The 9,507-nt window shown below is 49.3% G+C and overlaps 1 protein-coding gene across 2 annotated transcripts; it reads right to left on the bottom strand.

Moving 5' to 3' along the window:
- Positions 1-671: 671 nt before the first annotated feature.
- DMRT2 (doublesex and mab-3 related transcription factor 2) lies at positions 672-6,185 on the bottom strand. 2 transcript variants are annotated; one of them, XM_087444207.1, is made up of 3 exons: positions 5,679-6,185; positions 3,972-4,074; positions 672-1,884 (listed from the first exon to the last, which is right to left on the bottom strand). In XM_087444207.1, exons 1-3 carry the CDS (start codon positions 6,183-6,185, stop codon positions 827-829), a joined length of 1,668 nt encoding a protein of 555 aa, XP_087300333.1. In that variant the 3' UTR covers positions 672-826. The 2 variants fall into 2 exon arrangements, with proteins under 2 accessions (XP_087300333.1, XP_087300334.1); XM_087444208.1 differs by lacking the exon at positions 672-1,884 and adding an exon at positions 2,301-2,356.
- Between the last annotated feature and the right edge of the window lie 3,322 nt (positions 6,186-9,507).

The following is a 9,507-nucleotide window of genomic DNA, read 5'->3' as shown; positions in this document are numbered from 1 at the left end:
CACCAGTCCTCAGGAAATGGTGAAGTAACACAAGAGCTGAGAAGGGGTTCAACCACATACCACCATGGTGTGAACTGACCACACCTTCCAAGGGAACCTGCTCTGTGGCCCCTAGCAACCTAAAATCATAGAATCTTCAATCTAGAAAGGACGCTTGAGGCCACACACACATACCCACCAGCCAAGGAGACAGGGACCCAGAGTTAAGAAATCCATTCCAAGAACCCATGTCATGGTATAAATGAGATATTAAACTTGATTTCTCTTCAAATTAATTCATCTTTGTCCAATCTCATGAAATTAAGATTCTATAAACATACAATTCTGCCCTATATTCTCCTTAAAGCTATTTTTGCCTCAGTCTTAAATAGCTAAATTTACATGCCTTCCAAAGTGCAAAAGTAAGGCATTATAAGGATTCTCCTGTAGCCCCCAGGGACCATTAAGAGCACTTGAAAATACACAGAATCATAGAAAAATAAAGAACACATTTCATAGACACTAGTTTTGTCATCTAGACAGAGACAACTATTTACTTCAGCAAATACTGGGTCTTTTAGAAGACACTGTCAATTTTATTGCTTTTTGAAATGCTATGTAAAGTGTGGAACTTTACAATTTGCACATAAGTAATTTCCATATTTAAGTTTAAATATATTTATGTGGCGAGAAAAAGTACATGCATATGAATATATAGAATTTCTTAAATCATCATCATTTACATTAGAAATTTCTTTATACAAACATCTTTTTTCTTAAAAAAATTAGTGACTGGTAAGAACCCTCTGCGACTGCAGAAAATCCAGCTTTCTGTTTAAGCAGACTTTCACTGAGAGACATGAGTGATGGCAGACGAAGGCCTCTTAAGAATAGACTCAACAGAAAATGACAGTGGTTCATTCACTGAGAGTTTTGTTCCAACTTGTTTGGCTACGAAAAGGTCTTTTGCGTATCTATCTATTGTAAATGTGTACTTCTGGTTCTCCTTGACTAAACACTCTCTGTGTTTCTTAGGAGCCTCTTCAAAGGCCTCTTTGACAAATGGCGTTTTCAACTCGGGACCTGATTTGTCATTAAGAGTCTGCTGGAATAATGAGTGGAATGGATTATGTTTAAGTGGCAGAGGGTGCCCGGTGCTTTCTTTGCTGATCTTGGTTAAGACGTGCCCTTGAGCTGCCAGGGAGTCCGTGTCAACAATGGGAGAGAAATTCCGTCGGGGCGGGGAGAATGCAGACCTCTCAGGGATGGCCTGGTGACCTTGAAGCTCATTTCTGGAGGTCTGGGCCTCAGGAGTGTGAGGCAGCACAAGAGAGCCTTCTAATTTTGGTGGCATCATGTCGTGTTCTGCACCCAGTCCATCCTGGATGCGTACCCCCTTCAAGTCCCAGCTGGCTCCCGGCTTCAGGGCTTGAACTGAGGTGGTGGCATTTAGCAGGCACTGCTGGTAGAGGAGGGTGTCACTCATGGGGCCGCACTTGGGCCAAACTAAAAATCTCGAGGACAAAGGATACTGTCTGTAAGTCGTGGCCACACTGACATTGGAAGAAATCAGTTCCATATTCCCAGACCCTGAATACTGCATGGTTAGGTCAAGGCAGGTGGGCAAAAAATTGCAGAAGTCTTTGCTGGGCGGTTCCACCGGTGTGGGGCTGTAAGCACTTTTGTAGGAGGTGTATTCAGGTCCATGCACCATGCGGCTGGGCAGGAACAAGGCAGCAGCTTGGGAAGCTTCCAACATCTCCCTCTCTTTATATTCTCTCTCCAGCATAATGTTCTCCAACTCTTTATCAGCAAAGGCCCGTCGTTTCCTCATCCGGTCACTTACTGGGGGCGGTAGAGGTAAGCTCCCTCCCACATAAGTCTCTGCAGGAATGGGGCGGTAGCCTAAAATCAGCAAGTATTGCATAGGAAAGAGATTAACATCCAGGGAGGAAAAATCTGGAAACCCAGAAGGCAACAGAAACACTGCAAATCAGCAGAACAATTATTTACAGTTCTATATCACTAATATTCTCACACAGAAAGCAAAAGTATAAGTTTCAATTTAAAATAGTTCCCTTTGCGGGGAAGGATATCCATAGTGTAACTTTTTTTTATTGTTGTTTTTGTGTTTTGGGTTTGTTTGTTTACTTTAACAGCCATACTTTACTGGCTGAAATTTTAATATTCTTCCCAGACTCCTATATATTAAGAGACAAGGCTGTTCATCTTGCTTCCGTCAATGCTTTATTACTATCCATGTCATCTTTTCCATTATTAAAAAAGATATCTATACCTAGAGCTGATGTCACTTTTATTTTCTAAAGATGGCTCATTATGTACACATTGTTACAGTTGTAGAATAATCCAAGGAGAACTAGGAAAAAAGAGAAAGTTAAAGCAGATTAGTGAGGAGAAAAAGAGAAAAGACTTAAGGAAACAGAGAAGCATAGAAAATTTAAAAGAGCTGTTAACTAGTCAAACAGACTTTGCAGTGAACAATTTAACCAGTCCCCTACCCCTGACAACTAGTACAAACAAAAGTGGATGGGGGATCCCCTGCTATATTGAAAATAACTGGTCTCAAACAATTTTCCAAGTTCTAATCATGTTGGCCAGAAACCAAAAGGGTTGAACAAGCACTCATTAGAACATCGGTTAAGTCATCACATATTTTATGAACAGGGACAAAGTCAAAAACAAAGATCAGTGTGACATAAATAGAATTCCTGGCGGCATAAAATACTTTGAGTATTTCATCATCCGGGAGCACTCACCACTATCAAATTTGTTTAAAAGATCCATTGTAATGGTTGTGTTTACATAGTGACAAACCCCTCCTCATTTGCAAATAAAATAAAATTTGAAAATTAATGTTTCCATTTCTATGGTAAGTTTTTGCCAGGAAGTTATTTACTTGAATTTACTATTCCATTTAGCCTTCCCACTCCTCAAGTTGCTTTGGCACCATTTCAGTTTATCGGTCTGGTCCCTATGGTTATAAATCTGTTTACCCAGTTTGTAACCAAATTCATTTTTAATGCATGAGAAACCATTCTAAGGTCAGAAGTACACAGCACAGGGTAAGACATGAACAAACTTTAAAATCTGTCCAGAACCAACTCAATTCAGTAGCCACACAAGAAAAAACAGAACTCGTGTCTACTTTTTTTAAAAATCTGCATTTCAACCAGAATTTTATGAAATGGTAGTGATTAAAACAAATGTAAACTTTCCTTTTCTTTAAACAGTGAAATGTAGTCAACATATTATTTACCAGGTCAATAAATAAATTCCATACCTAAACAGAGATGCTTTTAAAAATCAGTAATATTTTAAGAAAATTAATGTATTCCCAGGCTTTAGAAAAAGCAAAAACATGGAGACTTAGAGACTTCACACTGTTCAAATTTAACCTCCACTTCTCGTTTGATTCAAAGCCTTTCCCAGATTCTACCATCTCAACTGTCAAAAATAGTAAAATGAAGTGTGGAATAACCACAATTATGTAGATAATCCAGCGAGGAAAATTGTACAAAGAAAAAGAATGGGATTAGAGGTTGGATGGCCCTGACTAGAGGTCTTATTGGTATGGGTAGCTGTTTAATTCCTCACTTGACTTACTCTATTTAGCTCCAACTAAGACTAAAGAAAATTTTTTTTTAATTTCTTTCCTTCCAAGACATCTGCTCCGGAATCACTTGGCAGTGTATCTTGTACATCCCTCACACTAGGGCAAATTTCATATGCATTCCATGCTACCCCATTAACTATTAAACAGACAACAAAATTATCAATGACAAAACCTCAGGAGGTGTGTGAGATTCATTTTCCCACGTCCTGATCTCCTTCCTAGAGGAAAACTTTCTAATAACACGTACCTTCCCCTCAGATTGCCCCTTCACAGGTTAATCAGAGACCATGTGCCTGAATGATGAGATTCACTCAGAACTCGGTTTAAAAGGCTAAAGGATAATTTTGCGTAGTTTTACCTTCTAAAATGCTTTTGGCCAGCAAACTGGGTGCCCTGACTTGCCTCTGATACACGGCTTTGCGCTCAAAATTATTCTGTTTCCCGGAAAGCCCCTTCTTGTCCTGTAAACACAAGAAACAGAATCAATAATGCCCTGAAAGAAAACGTGGGAAAGAAGCGAGAAAGAAAGGACGACAGCAACTCTCCCTGGTCTAAATGTATTTCTTTCCCCAGACCCTGTGAAAATGATTGCAAACGAATTAACATCAGCACCCCTTAATTCCAGGGCAACGAGCTAGAAGCTCTGTCAGAAGCCGCCACCTGGTGAGCAGGGCCTCCGGCTCTCCCAGGGGCCGCTTTGTCACCCCAGTCTCGCCCCGCAGCCAGCAGTGGGAGCGACATGCCGGACGAAGGTGAAATCCACAATCCAGGAGACGGTAGGAGCGCAGCCCTAAAAGGCAGCTGCGCCTACCGCTGCCTTCTAGGCCGCCACGGGTAGGGCCAGAGGTGCCCACGGCCTGCCATAGGGCAGTGATGTGGAGCTGGTTTCTCCCCAAAGGAGGGGGATGGGACGGGGTGCCAGGCGTTGAGGGAGAGAAAGGAGTTCTCAGCACTCTCCTGGGTCTGGCCAAAACCTCCGGATTGTTTACTGAGCGACTGGGGCGCATGAAGGTGAACAAAACCCTTGGAGGCCGCCGGGGACTCAGGACAAGGGGAACCCTGCCCTCACTCCCGCCGCCGCCGCCTGGTTGGTAGGAATCTGGGCCTTTCTACGCCCGCGTCCAGCCCAGCAGGCCGCAGGGAACGCAGGGCCCGCGGTGAAACACGCCGGCCGCGGAAGGAGGCCGAGCCCAGGGCCAGGGCCACCTCGCGCATCCAGCGCGCTCTCCCGGGCCCTTGGAAGGCTTTCCATTAGGGTCACTGCCTTCGGTGTGTATGGCGATATCCACTTCCCAGCCCCTTCTCGCCAAAAAGTAAAATCAAAAATCCTCCCACGCCCTGAGTCTGCGAGGCTGCCCCGCGAAGCCTCCCTTTCTCTGAGCTCTCCTGTGTAGGAACATACGGAAACAGGCCGAGGTTCAAGAGCCTCTCCCATCAAGAACACCCTGGCTCTCCTCACAGCTGGAGCCCCACGGTGGGAGGCGGCAGAGATCCCTCCGCCGGCTCTTAGGCAATTCTCAGGGCCAGAAGCTTCTGGCTGCCTGACCTTGGCGACTAACCTCCCTGCCACTTTTGGTCTCATCTGTAAAATGGGCAACGCGTTCTGCCTATCTTATACGGCCCGTGACAGCGGGAGCACTGTGTGCACCGCGTGCTGCGTGGTTCTTTTGCGCGATCAGCACAACAGTACAGCGCTGAGCATTCGCAACCACCGTCCTCCACCCCAACGCCACCAAAATAAACTTTAAAACGTAAAAGAAAAAATAAAATGCCTTTCCCATAATGTCCCCAAGGGTCTAACCACTTTCAAGGCCTCTCTGCTTTTTAATACAAAATCTTTTCTGCCAAGTTCCCCAACGAGGCCCACGCACGGCTGCCTCCCTCCCGACCCTGCAGGCCAGCGTGGGGAAGGAAGTGATCCCAACACCCTTGCGAGGACGTGCCAGGCGCCAAGAGGCCCTGGGCCCGGGTGTGTGGGGAGCAGCCACGTCCCCTCCGGCTCCCCGACGCCCAGAATGACCCCCGACGCCCGGGCGAGCGCGCCCCGGGCCCGGCGGGTACGCACCTCGGTGGCCTGCTGCCTCCGGAGCGCCACCTGGGCGGCCATGACGCGCTGCCGCTCCACCACCAGCAGGCAGTTGGCGCACTGGCAGTCGCGCCAGCGGCAGAAGCGCTTGTGGCCCTTGAGGCAGGACACCACGCCGTGGTTGCGGCAGCGCGCGCACTTGGGCGTGCGGCTCAGCTTGCGCGGCTCCGCGCCGCCGCCCGCCAGCGCGCAGCGCTCCGGGGGCCCGGCCGGGGTTGGCGCCGCCTGCGGCGCCGGGGGCGGCCTCGGCCGCAGTGCCTCTTGCTGCTCCGGCCGGCCCGGCATCCCTGGGGACGCGCCCGCCTCCTCGCCGTCGTCGTCGTCATCGTCCTCGTCCTCGTCGTCCTCGCCGTCCCCGTCGGCCGGCGGCGGGCTGGGCTCGGGCGGCGTCGGCGGCGGCGCCCCGCGGCCGTCCTCCTCCAGCTCCAGGCTCTCCACGTCGATCTCCCAGTCCCCGACCGCCGGGCCCGCCTGACGGTCAGCCATGGCGCGCGGCGCCTCGCTCGGGCCCTAGCTCAGTCGCCTGCACTCGGGGGAGACACGAAAAGACCCAAAGAGCCACCGGACCGTCAGGCACGGTCCCCAGGTCTTGGGCCGAGCTCCTGGTCTGCCCGGCCCCTTGAGGAGCCCTGTTCTCTAAATGTCCCTCACATCCAGGCCACATGTGCCTTTCTTGTATCTTTAGGGCCCCCAGGTATTCCCAACCCAACAAGGTTTTTATCTATTAATTCTAAGTGCGATATGAGCACCTGACCTTTAACCGCAGCCCTGTCTATCTATACACACGCTTTTGGGACAAGTCCCTGGGTAATGTGCTGATCACACACACGAAAGTATTGTGTCCAACTAGGCCGACCTAGGCCACTTGTCAGGCTTCCCCATACCCAACTGGTACGGCCATGAGGAATATAAAAATGTCGATGGAAGAATTAGTTTCCTTTTGATCACAAGGGGCCCTTTGAATCCAGAGAGGTACCACCGTACGCCACCCAAACGTCTCTCATCCGCCTACCCCAGCACAAGGACCCCTCCCTGGGCTTGGAGAGGTCCTCTCATCCCCACCACCACCACCCCGGCAAATCATCAGCTAAAAACAAAAGTTGTTCTGCTGTCATTAGAGCCCCACAGAGACACTGGGCACAGAGCTGCAGATGCCCTTCCAGCATCAACCGTGCTCGGGCCCCGCAGGGCTCAGCCGAGCGGGCTCTGTGTGCAGCCGGCACGGTTTGCACTTTAAGGCAAGACATCTAAGTAAAATAAAAAGATAAGGAAAAGTGATTCACGCCCTTTGCCCTCCCTGACATCGCGAGCAATATCGCAGCCCTTACCAAGACTCAGGCCCGCGCTAGCAGCCGAGGCAAAAGATATCCAGCCTTGGGACCTGGCTCTTGGGCTGCTGGCTGTGCTGGCAAACAGAAATCGGCGTCGCCACCCCCTGCCACGAAATTGGGGCTGACAGCTGGAGGCCCGGAGCCCACTGGATGGGGAGTGCAGAGAAGGGGGATGGAGAAGTGGAGTCAAGTCCTCAGCGGCCTCGCCCTGCACATCCCGGACTCTGCAAAGTTCTGATCGGTCCTCGGCGGTCCCGGGCGCTTCACCTAGCTGAGGCTGCTTTCGGCTTCGTCTGACCCAACCTGGGCGGGAAAGATCGCCGCGGCCTGACTCAGAGCTCAGCGTCCCGGGGCCGGCGGGTGCACAGCTGCGTGTGGCGCAGCGCCCCTCTCCGCAGTCGCCAGCCTCGGCTCCCTTTCCTAGTATTATCCGCTCGGGCTCCCGAGCTCCGCGCCCGCTGATTGGCCAGTTGTCAGGCGGTGTGCACGCTGATTGGCCGAGGCGCGCCGGCCCGGCGCTCTCCGCCTCCTCCGTCCCGCGGGGCACCTCCCCACCGCGCTCCGCCAGAACCCTCCCGCGCGGCCTTCGGTGCAGCCGGGTCCCCTGTCCCGACGCTAAAACCGAGGTGTAACGGGGCCTGCGGAGGTGAAGTCGCCATTTATCTCGTGGACTAGGAAACAAGCAGAGACACTCTTACGAATCGCGTTGTCCACAAGAGAAGGTAATGCACGACAAGGCAGAGATCAGAAAGGCTAGTATTGGTCTCTATGTTATCAGCATCACCAGTATTTCTGCGACTCAATCATTAACCCAGACGTGGGCGCGGAATGAGGCCTCTCTAATCCGATGCGCGGCAGCGTCCTACTTTCTCCTGCAAGACTAAATAAATAGTTACCATGCACCCAGCGGACAAATGACCTGTAGATAAATTCGTGGCTAGCGCCGCTCATCCTCGAAGTGCAGAGTAGTTCTTCGTTAACCTTCACCATGCCCCGTGAGGCTGGCAGGCCGCCAAATCACCTATGTCCTTACATTTTTCTGCTATGTCAATTACTATTACAATTGATTTGAGGGAGAACGGAAATACATACCATTAAGAGATTTAGGTACCATATATTCACTCTAAGCATGTTTTTAAACGAAGCTCTTTTTTAAAAAAGATGACTTTTTTTACTGTGCATAAAGTATAAAGAAAAAAAGACTTTCTACTGTCTCCCTCAAAAATCCTTACATAAATGTTTATAAAGACTTAAATTTCCAACATATTGAAAGAAGGAATTAGTCCCCTAATTCAATGCTGCATTCTATTTCTTGAACTAAATTTAAAATCACTTAGATGCTTTTCTAATTACACCTTTAAATAATCAATGCCTCTCAGGATCGGTTTAGGAGACATTAAGAAACTGAGTGCCACTGCACTGAACACATAGTAGGTCCGCAGTAAATATTTGTTAAAGGAAGTAAATTCTAACGTTGCTTTTCTCGGAGCCCGTCAGAAAGAAGTTAATCAAGCTCAGAGGTGGGAAAAGGCAGTTTAGGAATTACTGTGTGACTAACGCGATCGGCTGGATGCGCAGATATTCTCGAACTTTTGGCGATGTTTGAAGTTCTTCTCTGCTGACCAGGCACTGAGATTTCTCCTTTGGGCGGGTGCTTCTCCCCAGAGCCTCTGGCGATGCCCAGTGAAGGAAGTAGAGAAAAATCCTTATTCCTGCAGGCTGCTCAGTCGCTCTGGATCTCGGAGGGTGACAGGGGATCTGTGTGCGCTCAGACATGGGACAAAGAGTGCTGCACAAACGCAGAACGTTTGTGCCTCTCGCTTAGCACCACCTAATAACACCAGTGAGTTTTACCTTTTGCATATTTTCTTATACTCATCAAAGCGCATTTTTTCTCCTACGTTAGAGCGTTTGGCTTCTCGACCGCAGCAGAAATGCGTTCTTTTCCCTCATTTTTCCAATGACGGAACCGAGGGGAGGGCAATGGACTGGTGAGCACCTTGGTCCTAGGTCGGTCTCTGCTCTGAAGTCGCAGAAACAGTGGAGCCCTTCCCTCCCAGCCAGAAAGACTCATACTGGGTTCGCGTTTTTTATTTTATTCCCCCTCACCCCTTCTAATTTTAGTACCTGGCGTTACCAAGCAGCCCTCCTGTAACAGGACACGGCAGGTTTTTATCAACTCATTCTGGGTTTTTCTTCGTCTCCCCCTGCTAGCTACCTTTCTGCCTTTGCAAACAGTCTCCGCGACGTGCAAGCAATCTACAAACCCTCACCACCGTAACCTGTGTGCACGCGGTTGGCAGGCTGGGCTATTTTATTTTATTTATTGCTTTTGGAGGGGGTGGGGGGGTGGGGGAGGACATGAAATCAGTAGTCCTTCACCAGTTATTTTGAATATTAAGAAACAAAATCAAGAAAGTAGGTTTGCTAATTTGGGGTAGCCAGATTGGGAGGAAGGGAGACCGGAAGGGAACAGG

This window comes from Ceratotherium simum, chromosome 20 (assembly GCF_057802395.1).
Source record: "Ceratotherium simum simum isolate JZ-2026a chromosome 20, ASM5780239v1, whole genome shotgun sequence".
NCBI lineage: Eukaryota > Metazoa > Chordata > Mammalia > Perissodactyla > Rhinocerotidae > Ceratotherium > Ceratotherium simum.
Note: the sequence above shows the minus strand (reverse complement) of the source record. Positions and strands in the feature narration are given on the sequence as shown.

Coding starts and splice junctions, on each gene's coding strand:
- DMRT2 (XM_087444207.1), bottom strand. CDS start 6,185: ATGGCTGACCGTCAGGCGGGCCCGGCGGTCGGGGACTGGGAGATCGAC. Junction 4,075..5,678: donor GGAGGCAGCAGGCCACCGAG/GTGCGTACCCGC, acceptor TTGTGTTTACAG/GACAAGAAGGGGCTTTCCGG. Junction 1,885..3,971: donor GGCCAAAAGCATTTTAGAAG/GTAAAACTACGC, acceptor TGCTGATTTTAG/GCTACCGCCCCATTCCTGCA.